The 23559-nt window shown below is 40.7% G+C and overlaps 1 protein-coding gene across 2 annotated transcripts; it reads right to left on the reverse strand.

The window, feature by feature from the left end:
- Nucleotides 1-565: 565 nt before the first annotated feature.
- Nucleotides 566-22716, reverse strand: synpra (synaptoporin a). 2 transcript variants are annotated; one of them, XM_030777659.1, is made up of 6 exons: nt 22699-22716; nt 22498-22563; nt 3732-3856; nt 1822-2020; nt 1350-1541; nt 566-838 (listed from the first exon to the last, which is right to left on the reverse strand). In XM_030777659.1, exons 1-6 carry the CDS (start codon nt 22714-22716, stop codon nt 566-568), a joined length of 873 nt encoding a protein of 290 aa, XP_030633519.1. The 2 variants fall into 2 exon arrangements, with proteins under 2 accessions (XP_030633519.1, XP_030633520.1); XM_030777660.1 differs by lacking the exons at nt 22498-22563; nt 22699-22716 and adding an exon at nt 6999-7022.
- Between the last annotated feature and the right edge of the window lie 843 nt (nt 22717-23559).

Below are 23559 nucleotides of genomic sequence, written 5' to 3' on the forward strand. Positions count from 1 at the left end.
TTCATAAGCATCTGCACAAACAGGCATATTTTTTTTTAACTTCGACGACACAACTTCATGCAGTAAGTCAACACAACATATCAAACCTCAATTATACAAATGTTAACCACGTTTTTTTTTGTTTGTTTTGTTTCCATGACAGTGCAAACCTGAAAAATAGTCACTGTTTAAAAAGATCAAAGGCATAGCACCTATCACAAAAAAACACAAGCATTACATCATTCAGAAATGTAAAAATTCAAAAAAACAGCAAACAAATGTACAAACAAACAAAAAAGCTAGGAGCTACACCTATTTTTTCTATGATACTCTAGAGTTCTTATTGTACAGTTGGTGCATCTGTCTTTCTTTCCAGATAATTCGTCTCTACATAAAAACTACACATTAGAATTTGGGACAAACAGCGGCATTTACCATCTTGGTATGATTGGAAACACAATTACACTTTTCTTCACAATTACACATCTTTTCTCCTGACTGGCACTCCACCTCTCAGTCAGTACTATCCCACGCTCAAACTGAGCATTGCCTTTACACATTTACTGAGTTGTGATTATTCAAAATCTTACATTTGATTGGAGAAGGAGGTGGGTCCACTGGAGGCATAGCTGCCCACCTGGCTGTAATCTGACTGCTGTCCCAGGTCACCCTGAGCACTGAAGCCTCCTCCTGATTGGTCAAAGCTACCCTGGTTGTAGGGCTGCTGGTTGAAGGCAGCCACTGGTTTTTCAGGGGTGGTACCTGGATATCTCTGGGCACCACCTTTATGCCATCCAGTTTCTTTGAAGACGAACCAAATATTACCCGCCCATAGCACGAAGTTTAAGTAACCAAACACCTGTAAAGAGAGTGGATGAGGGTAACCTGAGAAAAATGACTCAGAATTCATATCTACATTTACAGTCATATCTTCAGTCATATCTACATTTACTGCATGTATGTTTATAGTACATTATTATATCACATTTATATCCTATGATGTTTGCATTACATTTATTATTACATTACATTACTCATTCAGCTATATCTATATCATATGTAGGTGATTTGTAGGGGGATGAGGAGGGATGTCATCCCCCTCGTTAGCAAAATGACCAAAGTGCATCCCCTTTGCTAACCTGCCATCACCCTATATATGCACAAATGGGGTTGGGGGTGGGGGGCATTTCACTGCCATTGTCTCGACATTGTGTACGTGAAGAATAAAACTTTAACTTGAACTTGAAACTAATTAAACTAATCAGTGTTTGACTTTTATACAAATTACATGTAATTTGTAACACTGGTCTTTGGAAAGCCAAACCGCACAGCACGGCTGATTTTTAACAAACAGATGTTTACAGACGTACCACTGACGTGTTGAGTCCAGACCACCTGGGTCCATAAACTGAGCCACACTTGTTGTTCTGCACTTTGCAGGCAGATATCAGCAGGACCACCTCGTCAGGGTCCGTTGCCACCTTCACGTCAGACAGACCCTTTGCCCAGGCCGACGAACTGACCAGCCACAAGAAGGAGAACACCACGGTTACGATGAAGTCCTACGGGAAAAGGATGCAGGGCACCAATATAAACACTAGTCAGAATTTTAATGTAGTAAATAGAAGATGCAGAAGATTCTCCAACTGTAAATTTAATGGATTGAGAAAAGCTTACAAAGTTTCTTGCCACGTATTCACATTGCATCTTGAAGAACACATTCTAATAAGAAACACTGCAACTTATCGTTTTTAAATTTCCCCTGCCCCATCTCTGAGCTTATCAGACAGTCCAGCAGGTCTGTGGCTGTGAAATGAAGGAATGTGGCTTTGAAATGCTCACAATGAGAGGTCCTCGGTTGTTCTCTCGATATTTGTTCTGGTAGAAGATGTAGACCACAGTGGCCATTAGGGAGTAGAGGAAGGCAAAGACGGCAATGGTCACAAAGAACTCAGCAGAGGAGGAGAAGTCTCCTACGAGAAAGAGACGCTCCCTCCTTTTCCCCTCGCACAAAGGAACCTCAAAGGAAACCTGGTTCAACCTGAAACCAGACAATAACAAGAACAACAACAACAACAACAAAAAAAAAGTGCAAAGACACGCTGGCATGAGGCACTGCGTCTTGAGAGAATAGTGTTCCTTGTCTAGTATGTCTCTTATTGACTAAAAAAGGCAGGATATGTCCTCACAAACTATAATTTGTTTTCTCTAAGTATAAAAATACCTCAGTAATACCCAGATCACATTTGGAGAGAAAAAAAAAAGAGAGAGATGGGACCAGCGAGCAAGAACAGACTTCGGTATCCGGCGATATGTCCCCAATATGAAATAACCTTCGATTGACAGTCGAGCTCTGCCAAAAATTCTAATGCAACTTTAAATTTCAACCATACCATCTGGTTATGTGTTGTGGGTTTTTTTTTGTAAAATACATGTTGGGTAATTCTATTTAATATATAATTTCTTAGTATTGCAGAGAGATCTGAGGGGTTTGCTTCAAGGAGTTGTTCTTGCTGTAAGAACTTGACAGGTATTTGGCTGAAGGGGCATAAAAGATATCTGGTGATTACTTTCATTTGTTTCATGAACACGTTTCAACGTTTCAAAATGTTCAAAGATGCAACGGTTCTAAAAGCACACGAGCCCGACACTGAATGATATTAGGACTAAGCCTGGGAGATGAGAGATAGAGGTTGTCTTGTCAAAAGACAATCAATCCAAGTCAGTCAGTCCTATTCATCTGATACAACTGAATTTGAAATGAATGTAGGCGTTCTTTGTCTCGCTCAGAGAGGGAGAAACGCTTCGACGCTATATGCTACAACCAGCAAAAAGAAATTGTTGCTGAGGGCAGATTTGTTTTTCAAGAATACTGTCTTCTTCTTAAAATTTTTTTTTTCAGGACGTAATGGTTTCTGAGACGTCAAACAGATGTTTTTTTAATTGGTGTGACTAATGCTTTCATATGATATTGTGCAGCAATAATGGAATGGACTGAGTTAGAAAGACCAGATGCAGATTAGGGTCTGCAGGTACTTCATCTTCACTGTTAGACAGAACATTTTAATGAGCAGAATCAACATTGTAACTTGTGGTAAATACAGCATATTTGCACTCTTGATTATTTATGAGGTTGTACTTGAGGTGAAAAAATAAATGTAAAGTAACACTGATGTGCTACTGAGAGTGAAACTGAAAAAAAGCAGTGACATGTATTATCATTATGTTGTTGTATTAAAACTTACCTCCAGACAATGCTCAACGTCTATAATAGCACCTAAATATTCAGTATAACCTGAATACAACAAACCTACGTATGTATGTATGTATGTAGGTACGTACTGTATCTATATATCTGTTTATCTTTCTGTCTGTCTGTCTGTCTTTCTACAGGTGTGTGTATGTGTGTGTGTATGTGTGTGTGTGTGTGTGTGTTGTTTCTTGTTGTGCTCCTGTGTAATCTTGAAAGAGAATAGAATCCACAGAGATCAGCAGAAAAATGAAGTTTTGACTTTGTTATCTTCATGTGTGCCCTATTGCACTCTCTACAGTGCCTCTCATTAAAATTCATGCAAACACACACACACACACACACACACACACACACGCACAAAAAGAATCAGATATTTTAAATAATGAAGTGTCCCTTTGAAACTGACAAGAGTAACGTCCAAAGCGAAAGCAATTAGGCTTCCTGTTACCCAGAGAGAAAGCATGCAACCTGCTGGATTATTTAAAGTTTCAGTTCCTACCTGAACGGGTAGGCGAAGTTGATGCCAATGCTGAGGTTACTCTCCAACTTGTTCATACAGTCCACACTAACCCGCAGCTGCCCAGAGTAACCTCCACATGTTGCAAATGCAAAAATGGCAAAAAGCTGCGAAGATAAAATGGTAACAACCAATAGTGAATGAGCTGTCAAAACAGCAAAGTACAAACTGTACAAATGATACTTCTTTGCAGTCAATACTTTTTCTTTCTTCCTTTTCTTCTTCTTCTTCTTCTTCTTCTTCTTTTTTTTTTAACGACGGAGATATATTGATTGATTTTGCACAATATACGCATGTCATTACTTTAAATTAATAAGTTCCTGCTCTGTCACACTGAGATGCGTCAGAGTGCGAATCAAACATTTAGGCAAGTTGTCATTGGGATTACTCATACAGGAACTCAATATGAGTGAGTGGATGGAGCTTCCCCTCAATCATGACTCTTTGTGTCCTTATGGTAGACATTAAATAAACGACAGTCTAGCAGCCTAATGGAGCTAAAAATCTTGTGCTGCATTGCTTCTTTGTTTGACCAGCTTTATCAAGGATAAAATGATAGTAAATATCAATTAAAGTGGCTCCCCTCCGAACAGGTAATTAAAGGTCATCAATAATCTTCACACAGAATGTTTGTCAATTAATGAGAAAGTGCTTGTACGCTACGGGATGACACTAATACCCAAAGAGTTATTGCTATAGCGTGTTATGATGCCACAAAAGTCCCCCCCCCCCCCCCCCCCCCCAGCTCTCCCTCTCTTTCAGTCCCCCTCCTCATCTCGACCAGGGTCTGGAACGAGGGCAGACTATAATAAGCATAGAAGACAAGCCTTCAGAAAGCCTAAAATTACCTTCCCAAAAACACATTACGGAGACACTGAAAAGGCGAATGGGCTCATGCCAAGAGGTAATACCTCTTTACTACACTCAGGTAAAGCTGATATTGAGTCTGCAGTTATGCAATGAACCACTGAAAAAAGTCAGTGGTAAATGTATTTTACCAGAACGTAAGAGAATTTCTCTGTATCAGATAGCACTTGTGTTTTCTATCATGAAAGCGGTCCATTCACCGTTTTCAACACGTCCCAGATATTGAATTTTTACATATGTGCCCCAATTTTAATATCTCTAGATATTTGCATATTGATAGATATTGCATTAACCAAATTTCAAAAGCTACAGTGAGATCAGTAAAGTTAACTCAAGAGTTCTTTAGGAGACTTACAACAGCAGATTTCAGAATAGTGATAGTGATTTTGATGGAGATTATTAACTCAGGATTTGCATTTACAATTCGCAACCCTGGTTCCACAGTGTCTGTGTTTTTGTGACAGTCTTCGGTGTATTTTAATAAGCGTGCCTGTGACTACTCACTAGTCAGCATTGTCCCAGTCAGTGGTTCAGGGACAATGAAATCCTTCGCATTAAGCAGCAGATGACCTTGTCATTGTTTCACTGAGAAGAATTCTGGAACATTCTGTGTCTTTCTCCACCCTGAGCACCCTTAATATGCGACTGACATAAGACATGGGATTTTTTTTTTCAAATTCTCAGGTCCTGAAGCATATATCATTCATTTGTTCTTGTTCAATTAAAATAATTTATAAATGAAGGTGCCAAGGCCAGGTAGAGTTGAAAGGCATTGTAAAAGAACAGTGGATTAATGAACATGTGATGCAACCAGGAATGCAGAGAATTTGCTGGTGCTGTAGCAATGTCTGAACTGAGACAGTGGTGAGTCAGAGGGATCTACACTCCCCCCATACTCCCCCCGACCACTACAGAACAGTGGATGAATTTCTGATGAGCGATACTCATTCCATATTAAAAGTATGTATGTCCCATAACGTTCTGCTTTCACTACTGCACTAAAAGTTGTACACTCAAAATCAAGTATGGACTGCCATAAAGCGCTTATATATCTGAATCAACCATGCTTATCATTTATGGGAGTACACCGTTTGCAACACAAACAGACTAAAGTTTCATTGTATTAACTGTTAAATAAGAACATAGGAATAGTTGAAGTGATGTACACAAGGAGCAGTATGAATTGAAGGTTGATCAAGAGAGAAGAGATCCAAAGGGACATTTCTAACAGAAGAAAATCTTTCCACTGATTATGTTCCATGAGTTGTTGCAGTATGAGGACGAGAAATGTGTTCAACCATTTGACTGGAGCCTCTAAAGACGCCTCTACTCTTCCCATATCACACCAACGGCAAGAGAACGCATTTCAAACAGGTGGTTCGGAGATTTGTACGGCGCTTTTGCTCGTCTAAGAATCCGATCAACAGGTGTTCATCTCGGCGACTGTCACTGAAGCTGAAGGGGGAAACTGTGAGAGTTGTAAGAGAAGTTACGTCACACCACATATCAGAGAGACAGAAAACGGAGCGCTACGTCTGTCCTCTCTGGAGTGAAAAAAATGACTCAAGTGATAAACGGTAGTTGTTAAGGAGGAGCGTAGGCTCGTCTGTACACCTGGCTCTGATGTATCGAGGATGAGGCAATGCGTACCATGAGTGGCTAGCTGATCAAGGCTAACTTCTGATGTGTCTCCTGGCAAAATCAGGGCCTTGCAACAAATGAATAATTGAAGAGGGGAGAGTCTGCAGGCACAGCCATAACGTCTAAAAGAAGCATGCGCCTTACTGGAGCTGCTCTACAGAGACCAGCTAAGCTTACTGCAATGTTTGATCAGCACCAGAAGAAATTGTAAGGCTAGAGAGAGAGGGAGAGAGAGAGAGAGATGAAGAGAGAGAGAGAGATGAAGAGAGCAAGAGAGAGAAAGAAGGGGAGAGAGAGAGAGTGCAATAGAGAGAGACGGAGAGAGAAATGTGGGTAAAAGTACTGGAATCAAGACTATTTGAGGAATTTTGGTCAACATACTCAAAAAAAAAAAGAAACCTTTTACAAGCAAACATATTTCCTACATAATGAGCATATAAAAATGGTCCTGGCATCATGTCCAAGAGCATTACAGCTCTTAAAACAGACACTGTACAGGCATTTCTCTCTGAAAGCCACAAGGCAATCCTGTAAAAAAAAATAGAAATGTTTTGGAGGGGGAAAAAAAAGAACAGCTGAGGAAACAGTGTCTGTGCATTTGTTGATCTGAAAATTGACTCTCAACCAAAATTTTAAAAAGTTACAAAAAAAAAAAATCCGTATCCAAATACAGGATCATACCACATAAAGATATAGATATATTTATATGCATATTAAAAAAAAACAGAGGCGTATACTTACCGGAGCAAATATAACCATACACATTTAAAAGCAATTCAAAGATATCCACTTTTCACCAAGCCCGTATAGATCCTCAACAGCTCTTTGCCATCCTAGTCAAAGAGACGCAAGGAGACGCTCTCACAAGAAAGTACAGAGTGATCAGTCTTTCTTCTGCTCTCCACTCCTCTTTTCTCCCCTTTCTCTCCCCTGCTCTTGTGGAGTAAATAAAGACTGGGTGGAATCGATGCAGCGAGGGGAGAGGGTGAGGGAAGCTCTGATGCCTCTGTCTGGTTCTCCAGCTTACGCATTCTCCTCTTCTCAGGGCTCCTTCATCACTGATCTCTCACACCACAAACATCAGATCTGTTACACAGCTTCCATTCTACTTTCTCAGCGTTGACTCATTACCGTATTGCTCTAAACATCACTTCTTTTCTTCTCTCCTCACGAAAAAAAACCAAAAAAACAAAAAAAACCCACATCATCACGTGGCTGTGAAAATACTTTAAGACTTATCAGTGATTTTACTCGGAGAACTGCGTCACACCGGGACTCACAACTGGATCATTACTGAATCACAAAGGATCATTAGATCTCTTACTAAGCACACGGTGTGTCACAGAGTCACAAGTTTAAAGCGCCATCTCATGACCGTACAAACCAGGGGATATCAAATCTGACCAAACAAGGTCCCAACTAAACACGGTTCACATGTTAGCCCCAAATGAGAGCCCTGTCGCCGTTTAACGCCGGCCGTGTTCTTCCACACATGCCGTCGTCTCATTTCTCAAAGTGTCAAATTATTACCACATCACAGCACAGGAACATCAATAAACCATCAACCGCTCATCCTACGACTCCTCGTACTGGATCATACAAACCTCCCGGCCTCACTACTCTGCCACGCAACAGTAAAAAAAATAAAACCCTGTAACATCACTATTCAGTTGGAAACATCAGATCTGTGACTTACACAGTACCATACATACCAGCAGTTTGATATTACCACACCGCTGTTAAAGTTGATCCTAAAACGTTAATGAAGCACCCCAAACATCAGCTCAGTTACTCTGTCATAAATACCTCCACTAAATATTCAAGTCATTTCCATTACTACGTATCATGCACTTGAGAAAACCACCAAAATATTTCTCAAGCAAGAGTACGTGTTATAATCACTCCACTTAAACGCATTGCTGCAGACAATGTCAAAGCCTATCTTATCTCTCTCTTCTACATGAAAACAATATGTCAGTAAAGAGACATCACACACACTGAGCTGTACAAGAAAAAAAATCTCAACACATCACAACAGAACTCCGTCCGAAGCTCTTAAATGAATCAAATATGACATTTTTCGAACGTTTTGCACAGCACCGCGTAAGAGCACACGGGACACATTAACATGTGGAATGATCTAATGACATTTCAAAACACGGCCATAAAGACACCATGTACGTGCCTGATGGACAGGATTATAGATTTAAAGGGAAAATATGAGGAGTAGAGCGCTTAAACAGAACGGTGGTTGAAATTCTGTTAATTAAAGAGGAAATGATGATGAATTTGTTTGTGGTGTTGGAAGGGGGAGGGTTGTTGAATTTCACATTGGAGAAAGTCTTAATCTGTATAGACATGGTCACATACTAGCCTATTATTCAGATGCATATAAAATGTCAGCACACTTAATGAATAAGATGATTAATCACCACTATGAAGATTTGCTTATTATCACTGAGACTCTGAGAGCTCTACAGGAAAAAAAAAAACAAAAACACTTATCCTCCCTTTAAAGCTTCAACATCAATAACAACAACAACAACAACAACAACAACAACAACAAAAAAAAACCCTAATATTTTAATCGAAAATTTCAAGTTACGATTTATACCACCCTAAGATTAAAAGTTACTACAAATGTTTATTATCTCAATATTAAACCTAAAATGATTTTCTTTGGAGCAGAACACTTAACATTCTGTGGCATTGATTTATATCTTTCAGTTCCTTCTCCTCAACTGTTGAAATCCAACACAGAAGCTTTTCATCTGACAAGGTCTCACTCTGCACAGTAAGGACCACTTTGAGGATCTCTGGCATCTAGAGGTGAAAACCATGTTTTAGGTGGAAACAGTAGGAAACTATAGTAGTTTATCCTGCTGAAAACAGGCAGGCTTTTCATACTCTTTCTTGCTTTCGTATTGATTGCACCTCAAAAGAGGAGGTCAGACTTCAATAGAAGGTTCGCCTTTAATAGGGAGTCTACCAGTTCTGTTCTGACAAGTATGGAATATGTAGAGGGGGGTGGGGGGGTTCAATCATAAAGAACTGTGAAAAGCACTGGCTGAAAGATGCAAACATTGAGGCGACCTGAGATCCACGTTAAGTATTTCAGGCTGTGTGACAGACAAACGTTCATTTCACTTTCAAAACCATCAACCAGAAACAAACTGCAGTGGGGTTATCAGTTAGCTCACCATATAGATTAGAGTGGCAGGCTGCCAGGCTGGATTAATCAGAACATCCAGTCGTGCAAATTCTGCCCATTTTTTTTTTTTGTACCTCTGAGCATGTGTTGTTCTCACAGCTTTCATCTTCCCATCGGCTTCCACCTCCACCCAATAAAAACAATGTTCTCCACCTCACTAGATGTTGGGTGATGGGACTGTCCAGAGCAGGAAGAGTTCGGGGGTGTCGTTGATGTAACAAAGTGAAACTGTGTCAGTAAGTGACGGAATCCGAAACAACACTCTGGAATCTAACGGACAGAGGTTGCCGTCGAGGGCGACTTAGGGGAAGACAGGTGGACAGAGTGTGGGTAGAATCACTGAATGCAGAGATCAGCTGTCAGAGTCCTGAACGTCTGCTCAGCAGTTGTTCATTGGGTAACGAGTTGGTCATCCCTGACATCAGCTCTGTAACATTTCTTCACTGAAAAAACATACAGGGGTTGTACAACATATGTAAAAGGTCCTTTGACCTGTTTCATTTTTTTGTATGAGCAAATGTTGCTGCCCCCCTTGATCTCTTGTTCCAGTGAGGTTTGACATACAGCCACATTTAATTAAATCAACTGGCTTAATCAAACAAAAAACAAACAAAGCAAAACAAAAGATGGGCGTCAAGCTCTGCTCTTCAGACGTTTAAGTTCTACTGATAAGTCGATTATCAGAGTGTCCGTTTCTGAACATGTCGTCTGATTAGCTGCTGCTTGCTGAGTGGAGGTGGCTCAGAAGCATTGATCTAATGAATGTCACTGTGCTCTCAAAGCCACCCACGCCAGGCTGCAGGTAACTGCTCCCGCAACCCGCCATTGATGTGTCAATCACCCGACTTTACAAAGGCAGATACGGAGCACTGCTGAGGTTGCTACACTCTCTTCCCAAAGGCACTCTGCTACCAACTCCCTCACAAAGGAACCGCAGAACTCCTCCAGTCGTGCACATTCCAACTAGACAACAAACCAACACATTTCTAACCAGATCTTTGGTTGGAAAAGATGTCAAGCATCGACGTATAGGAAAATGTGAATGTTTTGACGTATTTGACATGACGTGTCCTTTAAACAGTCGTAAGGAACGTCCTCAAATAGCTGCGTGAAAATTTGTGCAAAAAAAAAAAAAGGTCACTTATCATTGAAGACTTGTAAAACTGACAGTGTAAATGCAATTACATGTGGATGTGATAATATTTAGGATTTAGAAATTCAGTGTTATGGGTGAAAACAGATCAGCAGCATCAGATGGATCATGGTTCTGTCTAGAGAGTTGTCGGCTGAACCACACCTCAGGAAAAACATGTATGTGACGAACTTAAGAATGCTTTTCATGGTCTATTATATCTTGCCTGCTGAAAAGACTGTTTTATAAAAAAGCTCTTTACCAAGAGGCATGGCAAAAAATTTGTGAGAACATTAGCAAATGTTGCTACCTAATGAATCCTTAATCCAAACTCACTCTCAACAACTGATTAGCTGGCATGCCAAGAGGTCAGGGATCGTGGCATTTGTCATTGGTACAGCTCCTGTGGAACTTCATTTAATGTCTTTTGTTTACAGATTGTTCTGTTTGACATCAACCAATCAGCCAACCACAACTGCATCTTGTGTGGGCACACACACTCACACACACACACACACACACACAAACACACGCATGCATTTGTGGATAGATAATGGAGACACTCATAAAAATAACATAAAACAAGAATCATTGTATCATACAAATGCTAATTTGCGATATTAAAAAAAAGCTCAAATTGTGCTGCACATGATAGAAGGGAGTTTAAGCCTGGGAAGAAGTGAGCAAATTCCACAAAATAATGCACTCACCCTGACTACTCACTGATCTCGTGTTGCCATGGTAACACAAGTCTTGCATAGCCAGAACAATAACCATTTCTCCCAAACCAATAAAAGTTCATTCCAGCATTAAGCCAGTGAGACAGACACCATTTCTGGCTTGTGAATATTCAATAAAAGCCACATTGTTGAAGAAATACTGGCATTGCACATTCTTGAGTGTCTCATTTCAGAATGATTGTTATGAAATTAGGTGTCTTCCGGCAGTAGCCAGTTATAGCACGTAGGACAACCATGCGTATCAAATTCGACAGGAATGGCAGTTTAAATAGAAGACTTCAATTCCATCCCCAAGCTTGTCTGTTCTTACAAAAAGGAAGTACTTATTTTACTCTGGATGTGGTCGTTATGTGAGACTGGAAATATGATTGCCCATTGACAAAAAACCCCAAAAAACGTTATTTCTAACTGGGCGCGGTCATGAGGAACAGAAGTAATATGCGCGTCCATTGACCGGTCATTGATGATAATCACCAACCTCTTAATCTCTATTTAATGTTCTTCACTACATTAAACACTGAGAAATTAGGGGTGTTAAGCAGAATGAGGCCAAACACATTCAATAATTCCCTACATAAAAGCTTTTTTTGTAACAGCGAGGAATGCTGAATTTAGTCCAAACATCACCAGCATGGATTTTGGAGAAACGTTTTTAATGTACTTGCAGAGCAAGTTAGACTGAGTTAATTAACACTGTCTGCCAGTAGGGTTTTTAATTTCTGTCGGTGTGATAGCCCTCTGGTACCGAGCCCTACCAGTTCGTGAGATAATGTACTTCTTCTCGCATTAGCTAGAGTCCCGAGCGGAGTTGGTTTTCAAAAAAATCATATCCAGGATAGAGTTGTAGTGACCTGCTTTCTACTATCCTCTTGCGTCTCTCTTTAATGAGTACGCCGTCCTATGGTGTGACAGGGGGCAGTATGGAGACAGCACAGATCAAAGACAAAACAGCATCACAGTAACAGACCCTGACCTGAACTGGCCACCACGGCTTTAGTGTAAACTCCCTATCACCCTCTGTTCTCTCTTTCTCTCTCTCTCTCTCTCTCTCTCTCTCTCTCTCTCTCCTGTCTCTTTTCTTTATCTCTGTCTGCTTCAGCCTGTCTGTCTCTCTGCCTCTCACTTTTGTCTGTCTCTACTTTGTGTCTCTTTCTCTCCCTGTGTCTCTATCTTTCTGTCTGTCTCTCCCCTCCATCTGTTTCTATCTTTGTCTCTCGTTCTTCTCTCTCTCTCTCTCTCTCTCTCTCTCTCTTTCATTTTACCCATCATATCCACACACGCATAATCAAGAGCATTAGCAAGACCATCATTTGGTTTACCTGTTCCCAGGAATGCTATTACAATATAATGAGTTTGCGATTTGAACACAAAATGAAAAAACAAAACAACAGAAAATGTTTGATCATGATGATCAAGCTTTAATCGCAAGTTAATGATCCTAAGTCATACTGAAAATAAAAGAACACAAATGAACTAATCAGATATGATACTTTGATTAACCCATCACAGACTGACATAATCAGTCCCATCTGATATAACAATATAATTAAAGAACATATCTAGCATAATTCATGATTTTATGGATTTACGGCTATGTGACATCTGTTATTGTTTGAGGACTCTGTTTTCCATTCTTTATCAACAGGGCTTGTTGGACCAGATTCACAAAGCGTCTGACTGCTGCCCCTCTCTGGCTGTTGACTGGAACTACAGTTCTCTTCACCTGCGCCAGCCACACTGTACAGCTAAAAAGCATTCCAGTGACTGCAGCTGATATAAATGATGTCACTTTAACACATCTTTCTTCATAAATCTATAGCCTGAGACAACAACTGAACAACCACAACAAAAAGGTACTTTAAAAAATAAATTCAAAAATATTAATTCATTGAATTGGAAACCCGTTGTGGCAAAGATAAAATCATAAACGTCTGAAAACAAATCATAAATGCACAGAGCGTGAAATTATGACAGTCCACATATTCACATTAGAAGTTTAATATATCTCACACACAAAAAAGCGTTAGGTAACAGGGCAAAGTTGCCACAAGATTTCAATAGCACTGCAATCCTCTTTCCTTTAGCCCCTAGTCCAATCACAGTCAATTACATATTCATATGGCGTGGATTATGTAATGCTTCAGTTGTTCAGTAGCCATGAAAACAGGTCATATACGCCATCTTCTGGCCAACTCTAGCTACACACAATGCTCACGGTGTCCACTACAGACCTGAATAATCTTAGTAATAATACTTTGCTTGGTTTCTCACCTGACTTCCAGTATAAGAACAGTATAATACAGACACTGAGTCTTACTGCTTTTTAAAAGGTTCATAAATCATCATATTTCTGAATGGTTATTTTCTGACTTTGAAACCCCGATTAAATCGTTTGTCGATGTAAATATAAATGTAAAATAACTCCAGTCAAACAGAAAAAAAAAGCTGAAAAACCAAGTGTCTCTCTCGGAGTGAAAAGAGTTTAATGTGCATGGGTGAAAATAACCCAAAAATGACTGAACCCGACGAGCGTCAGCCCTGAGCGCAGAGTGAGACGAGAGCGACGGGTAATGTTTTGAAGCGGATCCCATGGTAACTTCGATACGATGTCACATTTTTCAGCATCTACACAACGCGACATTGCTCAGTTGAACATTAAGAGGGGCATTAAAACTTCCCTGTGGAGATTCCATTTTGTCTATGACATTTTTTTTTTTTATGACTTTTCTAAAATGTTCATAGCGTGCTTATTGAAGAAGTCAAGATAAAAAAAAAAAAAAAAAAAAAAACCTCTCCATTTTATATTTGCTTATTTCCATCCGATTAAAGGGACCAGCTTTAAGATATGAGAGTCATTTCGAATTCATTGTGTAGTAAACACTATGAATACCAGACTATACTGGTTGTTGTTAGAATAGTGACATGCCTCGTTCTGACAGCGTTCTGCGTGCTGTACTCTTCTGTTCAGAGTATTGGCTGAAAGACACAATGAAAGGAGTGAAATTAAAGGAGAGCCCAGAGGGATGGAGGGTCCCTCCATAATAATAATGTCCTAATTTGTTCCTGGTAAAGCAGCTGGATCTTATCTCATCTCCCATAATTAAAGGAGCAGAGGAAGCAAATCCAGATTCTTCTTTCCCTTGCAGTGTGTGAGGGAGAGAATGAGTGAGTGTGTGAGTGAGGTGGTGTGTGTGTGTGTGTGTGTGACAGAATTACACTGCCTGAGCAATAATACCATGTCGAAGATAAAAATACAGGCATCAAACTATGATCTGCATAATCGAAATGCCTCTTTCACCACCCTGCAGTTCCATAGACAGGGCTGAAAAACTGAAAAAAAACCCAACATTTTCTATAGATATAAAACCAGTAGAGGTTCATTCTGAAGACACCTGCTGTCATGCCTTTACCGAAACAGATATGACATTAACCACACATAGTCAAGATTAGTCAATGTTGTATTCTAAAATCAGCTGGGTGATTAAATACATAATTATTCAAATAAACAGTGAGGGAAATTTTTCAATCAGTGGGTGAGAGGAACCCTCGTGCTACTGATGTAAACGGAAAAAGCCTGTGCAGCACAGTTGTATATTACTACGTTGATTTCTACAATATATTCTTTTAGTATAGAGTCTCAAGCTGTCATATAATCAACCTCAACAACATGTCATGTGTATTTGCAATACTAGAGTATATCCATGTGCATTGGTATGGCTCTACTGAGAGAGAGAAAGGGAGAGAGAGAGAACCAGTGATGTTTGTATTTATCATCACACATGCACACACACACACACACACACACACACACACACACACACACACACACACATTTGTTACAGACACACACGCTCACATGCATAACCACATGAGTCTGTGATCACTAATGTACCCATGTACCCACACACAGGCACGCACACTCACACACACACACACACACACAGAGAGAGAGAGAGAGAGAGAAAGAAAGAACACATACACAAGCCTCCCAGCGTGGTGAGAAGCTTTTGAGTTCCTCCTCTTTCCTCCTGCAGCTGTGCCATCTCTCACTCTGCTGTCTCTCACTCTCACTCCTCTCTCTCTAACCCATAAAGTACAGCACTTTCAGCACACTGCTATGGTATTGTGAAGGGGGTTCGGCGCTGCCGCTAAGCCCCGCGCTCCTGTTTGTTTATCTGCCTCAAACAGCTGTGGTCCACAGGCCACAGATGAAGGCTGGTATCCTAGGCTGCGAGAGACGGGATTATACAAGCCCGTGGCTGGAGGGCTTGACAACCAGCACAATTAGAGGGTTCCATTTTGAGAGAGAGAGAGAGAGAGAGAGAGAAAGAGAGAGATTAGGGAGGGGATGGTTGGGAAGAGAATGGAGGAAAGATGGTGGAATAGGAAAGGTTAACAAACAGAAGGATGAATGGAGTTAGAACAAGAAACGAGTGAATGAGGAAAAGAGGTGGATGGAGGAGAAAGGGGGGGAATGGAGATGGATGAGAACAGAAATGACGGAGAAGGGAACGGTATTTGAAAGAGGATAAGAGAAATGTCAGGAGCAGACGCGTCGAATGACACAAACACAACAATCCAATAATGGAGAGATTGAGCAAGTAAGAGATCATGGGGTTTCACAGAAATAAAGGTACAGAAAGAAAAACAAGAGAGAGTCACTAGAGTCGAATGATAAGCACGAGGGCTAATGTTACATATGTATAAATCACAAAAGAAATGTGAACCAACTACCAACCTGTTCATTACGCAAGGCTGCTACATTCCCTATTAGCTTTCAAAATGAACATTTTATCATCTCGCGTCGGTTCTAGCCTTAGCCTACTCTTTGTTTCAGTCCAATCACTACACTTTGATTTCTAAGGGTGAGACACAGACAAAGCTGCACCTGCAGTCTATTAAGTCTAACAGCATCCTACCCAGCCTTAGGAAGTGCCATTTACCACACTCTTGATTGAGAGCTTAACAGAAGCGTGTTTTCCCCTCTCTGGAGCTCTTCAAGCACACTTCAGTCTGACTGTCTGACTTTGCTATGGTTCCTGAGTGTCTCTGAATATCTCTCTGACACACTATGCTTGCTTTAAGGAAGGCATACGCAAAGCAGCCTGCATTGAAAAATGCCTCTGCCTCCTCATTTCTGGCTAATACATCTATGTTGTGTCTCTTCAGTGACAGTCTCAGTGTGCGTGTGTGCGCGTGTGTGTATGTGCGCGCGCCCGTGTGTGTCTTTGTATGTTGTGTAATGTATGCTGTGTTTTTCTTCGGAGCGTGCATGTGCGTGCGTGCGTGTGTGTGTGTGTGTGTGTGTGTATGTGCGTGCGAGTGTGTGTGTGTGTGTGTGTGCTTGTTTATGGAGGATAAAAATATCCCACATCCTCCACTCGAGCGGAAGTATTAGCCACAATCCACAGTTTCCACTCCCTGCACTGTCAACGTGGCTATATGGGTGATTTTACGCTAGCTAGCCATGTACAAAACACAGCAAAGAGGTCCCTCTGATACAGAATCACAAGACAAACAGCAACAAAGCCAGTTTCTGGGCTGGCAAAAAAAAAGCCATCAAAGTCAACAACCCATCACAGTTAAAATGATACTAAGGACACATAACATGGTTTAGAAACAAATTTTTTGGAGTTCAGTCAATGGATTTATTCTTCAGAAACATACCTTTTGCTCAGTTATCACAAAATACAACAACCAATGGTTATTGATTGTTTGTAGAGACTGTTTGGTGACATAACAAACACTACTGTGAGTGTAATAAGATTCCGGCGAGGTCTATATGATGCACTGAATCAAAGCCTCATTATCCTACTATTTGAAAGATATGGTCTGCCAAGCTCAAGCCAAGCTGAGGCAATGTAGTCTTCCCACGCTTCACTGACCATAAGCAGGCATAAAATCTCAATTTATTTTTAAAACAGTGGGATTTTTTTTTTCTCCCCTGTCTTCGTCGTCTCTCTTGAGTTTCCATGGCTACTTGGTCAGGTGACTTTATTAGAGCCCATCCCCTGCCCTGCGGAGACTGTCACAGCGGTTAGTCAGCCCCGACCGCCCAGCAGGGATACGATCTGACCGCCCAACTCCTCAGAGAGGGGGAGTGTGTGTGTGTGTGCGTGTGTGTGCATGTGTGCGCGTGTGTGTATGTGCGTGTGTGTGTGTGTGGCCGTGTATGCATGTGTGTGTGACGAGGGTGAGGGTGTTGAAGATACTGATGTGTGTGTGTGGGTGGGTGGGTGTGTGTGTGTGTGTGCGTGCGTGTGTGCACGTGTGTGTGTGGGCGTGTATGCATGTGTGTGTGACGAGGGTGAGGGTGTTGAAGATACTGATGTGTGTGTATGGGTGGGTGTGTGTGTGTGTGTGTGCGTGCGTGTGTGCATGTGTGTGTGTGGGCGTGTATGCATGTGTGTGTGACGAGGATGAGGGTGTTGAAGATACTGATGTGTGTGGGTGGGTGTGTGTGTGTGTGTATGTACATGCGTGTGTGTGTGTGCACGCGCACGTGTGTGTGTTTGTGCGTGCGTGCGTGTGTGTGTGTGGGCGTGTATGCACGTGTGTGTGACAAGGGTGAAGGTGTTGAAGATACTGATGTGTGTGTGTGTGTGTGTGTGTGTGGGTGTGTGGGCGTGTATGCACGTGTGTGTGACAAGGGTGAGGGTGTTGAAGATACTGATGTGTGTGTGTGTGTGTGTGTGTGGGTGTGTGTGTGTGTGTGCGTGTGTGTGTGTGCATGCGTGTGAAAAGTATGAGAGTGTTGAAGATACTGGTGACAGCCATTCTCACCCTAAGGCTTCTTCAAACATATCCCTTAATAAAATACACATTGGACAACATTTCCCAACATAAAAACTATCATAAAACCATTCAGCTGTTCAACGCGTTCATGTCATGTGAGAGATGGTTATTCTTCCAGTTAAAACCTCCAGTTAAAGTCTTATCTAGACCCACCTGAATCCATCTGTTTCTACTGAAAAAAAAAACTGGGGAAAATGTGATTTGAATCAGGGCTTCAACCTTTCTGCTGCTGGGTCATATCCCATGAGTGACAGTGAGGTGAAGAGGCTGGGAGGAGCCCGACTCCTTAAACAGGCATTGGCCAGCCAGCGTGGAATAAGAAGTGACAGGCAACCTTTCTTTTCCGAGTTTCAGACGTCTGCCCAGAGTCTGCGTATAGTGACCTGAACTTTCAGGGGTCTCCCAGGCTAGACCACAACGGCACTAACTTTCCTGTCCTCCAACAGCGTAAAAACTCTCAGGGAGTTATATTAAATCAAGCTACCATTAGGTCACCTTTTTCAAAACAAAACTGACGTGCTTCACGATTGTATTCTTCGATTTATAGAAGGTCAAAGTTTAAAAGTAAGAATAGTTTTATACAAAAAAACAAATTATAGTGCACCACCCCATGTTTAAACGTCTTAAAACATCCTCATTAGCATTGAATTTTCTTCTCATAGCATTACATCACTATTAGCTGCTACTATTGACATGATATAATGATGCATAACTGCTTATTAAAACCATTTTAAACCTGTTATAACATTTTGTGATAGGCTGTTAACGTGTTTCATTTGCCCATTACCGTGAGATATATTCCCATAATAACATAACAACATCACTATTACCTATAATGAAAATAATGAGGTACTCATACTTTGTAATGGCATTACAAACACATTAATGCATTACAGAGCTTGGCCTTGTATAATATCATTACACAGAAACTTTCTTTGTCATCGCTTGAAGATTAAAGTTATTACTAATAGGTAACTGAACAGACGTTAAGTTTAGAACCAAAATAAATTAATCCTCAAACACTTCTTTTATAGTTACCTCTTCTTTTCAATATAATTCAAGTAATCGTCATGCTCTATTTTCTAAAAAAAAAAAAAAAAAAGACAAATGCATATAAAATAAGTATGTCAAAACAAAGAGTCACTTGACTTTAAAAAAAAAAAAGCTAATTTAGGGCAAAAACTAACCCACAGGGGAAAAACCCCGTTCAAACCCCCAGCCCAGAGAAAAGCCTTTCGGACCAAACGTGATTAAGGACTGCGTGTTTTCCGGGTGATAAGCTGCTCGTTTTGCAGAGGACACTTCAAATAGAAAGTGGAAAGATTAATTTACCCTGGAGAAGATGCATCTCTTTTCTCCAATCTCCCAGCATTCAATTGCAATAATTACGTGAAATGGCATTGCCACTTATGCAGGCTTCCATTTGCATAGCTGAGGGGCTTTTTTTCCACCCACCGACTCTCTGCATGATGGTATATGAGTCACAGGGAATAAAGGTTGCTCTCTCAAAGAAATGATTAGCACTTGACCTTTTTGACCTTGTGAACAACCTTTACTGGGGGAAAAAAAAAAGCACAAAGGCACTGTGCTTTGTCTGGACAACAAAATGAGATAGATGAAATTTTTATAGAATGAAACTGAAAACATTCATTATTTCCATTCTAACACCTCACAACAAAGTCTATTCATACGCAGAGCGTACATAATCTAAACAATTTCTCCATACGTAACAATTTATTCATTTATTGCTGCGGAAGCACACAAAGTGCACCTGAACATGTGTGGAGCACTCCCCTCATTGTTTAAGACATATACACACAAACAGAGGGCTAAATTACCTTTTATTTTGTTCAGTGTGAACAGTCTGAAGCAGCCAGGGTATTCAACACAGGATACTCAACACGGATGAGTTCAGACAAAGTCAGTGAATAATAATAATCCCTTAGAGATGAACACTCTCATACAACGGCAATATTTCTTAGCGTTGTGGGCACATAACCCTACACATGAGCTGATACTCTTCGAAGAGCACTTATGAAAATAAGTCTTGTCTTACGTGTACTCTATTTGACCCATGCTGCATCACGCAGCAATTACGGGCAGACGTCACTACAATAGCAAAAACAGGCATTTAGTGAATATCAAATGAGTGTCCAATCTAATGGTCTGTCAAACAGACATTCTGTTAGGTTGAGCCAGGCACACTGAGACAAAACAGACATGTCCTCAAAGGACAGGCAGAAAGAAGATCCCACTGGTAGATCTCAGACTGATAGTTCTTAAGAGAGTTACTAAGATATGTATGACTTGAAAGGGGAATGAGGGAAAAAAAAAAAAAAAGATATTTCACACAAAATTTGATGTGACGTGTCTGAATAACATTCACCACAACAAAACCAAGAGCACGAACATTGCGATAGTATACAATGCGATATGACATCCGAATATGAGAAACGGAATCGTATCGCTGACATGAAATTGAAGACGACAGAAAACGACCGACGTCACGTCACGTCCCGTCCCGTCCCGTCCCCGACAACGCACAAACACGCAAAAACACAGAACTGGACACTTGGCAGGGGCTGGACGCTTCTTAAAGGACATCTTTGGCACGACCTCGTAGTTTGGCCCTCACGGCTGCTCAGAGAATTTTTGTCCAGATGCTGGGAGCCTGCCAGAGTTTGTAAGCAATGACATGTCAAGCACATGCCCGCTCACCCTTTTCTACCGATACCCAGATCAGCGCCGTCAGCTTCTACAAAACACGAGGAGCAAACTACTGAGCATGCTCCCCTTACCAAGCAACAAGAACAGGTCAAAATAATGTTGAGAGAGCTCTCACTATGCACAAATTTACTTATTTGTGGATGGTTTATAAGTAGCAACTGTTTATATTAAGCACAAGCAATTGCACTGTTTTCAGTTGTTATATCTAGTCTTACATAATGTCTTTTGATGCTTATTAGAAGTGAACAGTGAGTGATCAGAATTGGACACTGAATTAGAGATGGGCTTAGGGTTGTGACAGATGTACTTTACTAACTTAATGCTTATTTGCAGGGATGGCTTTGATGCTACGTGCTGAATTAACAATGTGAAGGGGGGAAAGATCTTTATCAAGAGATATACAAAATCTGTCTTTCATTACCAACTAATCCAAATATCGGTAGCGATAAAAAAGCAATGATTGTCCATAACATGACAACCTTTTAAGGCAAAATACACACATGCACACATGCATCCACACACACAGCAGTTTAATATGCATATAATTAGTCCTTTCCAGATGTCTAAATTTCAGATGTTCCAGCACTGAATATTCAAAATGAAATGACACTTTTAAACTGGCATTACTTCACATTACTGACACATTAAAAAGGACAACAGATGTCCCGTCAAGTAGCTCCCTAACAATCTGCCCTGTCTCTCAGTCCTGCTGCGAGAGTCCTGTACAGTCATCTCTCTCTCTCTCTCTCTGTTAACTGACAAAACTGCTGTCTGCAGAACTAGGATAAATCTGTGTCCACAGCTGGATACAGTGAGAGCCCCCCCGTCTGTAGTCAGAATTCCCTCTCATATTACTGCAATGTGAAAAGACATAAACACGAGCTTTACACAGCTCACAATATGACCTGACTCACTTTGCAAACATACAGTGACTTTACTGAGAAAAGCAACATTTTACCAAGCGCAACAAATTTAGAACACACACATTTTAAGCATCTCTTTCTATTTAAGATAATGCACAAAAATTCTTTCATTCTTTCTTTCTTTCTTTCTTTCTTTCTACTGTAGTAGATGTCCAAGGTAATGTGTGGTGTTCACCTGATCTCTCCATTACGCAAAGATAAGAGCCACGTCTCTCTCTGCCTATACATTCTTTTGCCTTCCAATACATCCAAGGCAACCTGTAATGGGTACATCCGAATCAAGGCAGTGTCGATTCATTACATAAACCTGAGCCGTTTGGTCACGTATTGTTCACACACACAATGACAATATGTCAGTCCGGCTCTTTTAACAAGGACAATTAAATAAAAATCGCCATAAAGACCAACTCTTTCATATTAATTCAGTATAGAAGAACACGTAAGTATATGTTCGACAGACCGCATGGCGACCCTGGCTTCAAAGAAAAACATCAAAGGGGCAGAAATTAAGGCGCACGCGGGTTAAAGTACTCCATCATGAATAATAGCTGTGCCATGCATTCCCTCTGTGTTGCTCTTAAACAGTTAGTAGTAGAATGTACCTAATACATCTAGTACAGTTTCTTTTTAATCTAAACTTGTTTGGGTTTAATAAGTTTAGAGCAGAGTGAATGTGAGAGATAAATTTAAAACGTGCTATACGTTCACTTACCCATTCTAATACGCGAATAAATCCAAGAGGTAATTTAAGCACTTGGAACGTCCCAGCAGGCAAAATCTGAAACAGATGATGTTGTTTTCCATGCTGTTTGTTTCATATGGACATATTTTTCACCAGTTCCCCAGTATTCAAAATATCACCGTTAAGCATAAGCAATTAAAAAAGACGCAACAAAATTAGAGTACACCCTACCTGGTTTGCGGTTTCCATTACTTTTTTTTTAAGATGGTGTAATCCGTACACTGAAGTATGTCAATACTTAAACAGCGATATCACAAACGACTGATGTTCCTCCGTCTCATGTGCGGAGCGCGCGCACTCGACTCTAATTGCTCCTCTTTACGGAAAGACCCGAGTGTCTTCGACTTGGAGTAAAATACAAGCCAACATGCAGACATATAGAGAGGGACAGGCTGTACGGAAATTAATATAAACCGCAATATGTCTTTCATCTGGGTGATGTTTTCATGTGCATTTAGGATTTGTTTGTGATTAAGAAGTATTCCTTGAATGACTGGTGCCAGCGTCAGTGTCAGCTAAGAGAGAGTGTGCAATCCCTACCATAGTTTCAAACGGCAGCTTTTCTTTTTCAGCTCAGAGATGACATTGAAAAGACAGCAATGTCATTATAACTTATTTCAGTCGACTACCGCAGTTCTAGTCGATATTTCCAGGACGAAATTAATCAGATTATAGGATCACTTCAGATCTTGGATTGACCATTCATTTCCGTAAACTTTGGACAGTTCAAGTTTCAAACGTCAAATGGACAGTAGTCCATTGATGCGCATACGTTAGAGAAAGGGCACTGCGTCCTAATACGTATCAACAACAACACACGTTTTAAGGCAAAAATAACAGCGGCTAATAGATGAAAGAGGAAGAAAATTCAACCGAGTGCCACATACCCCTCTCTAACCATAACGCTTCTCGGCCAAACATCCGAGACTGCGCGCGCTGAAGTATGACTGCAGCGTAGCAAAATCTCTGCTCATGTTGAGTATTATGTAATAATGATAGCAATAACATCATATACAGTCATATTAAAAATGA

Source organism: Chanos chanos, chromosome 6 (genome assembly GCF_902362185.1).
Source record: "Chanos chanos chromosome 6, fChaCha1.1, whole genome shotgun sequence".
Taxonomy (NCBI): domain Eukaryota; kingdom Metazoa; phylum Chordata; class Actinopteri; order Gonorynchiformes; family Chanidae; genus Chanos; species Chanos chanos.

Coding starts and splice junctions, on each gene's coding strand:
- synpra (XM_030777659.1), bottom strand. Junction 3,857..22,497: donor TTATTCGCGTATTAGAATGG/GTAAGTGAACGT, acceptor TTATCTTCGCAG/CTTTTTGCCATTTTTGCATT. Junction 2,021..3,731: donor AACTTCGCCTACCCGTTCAG/GTAGGAACTGAA, acceptor GTCTGGTTTCAG/GTTGAACCAGGTTTCCTTTG.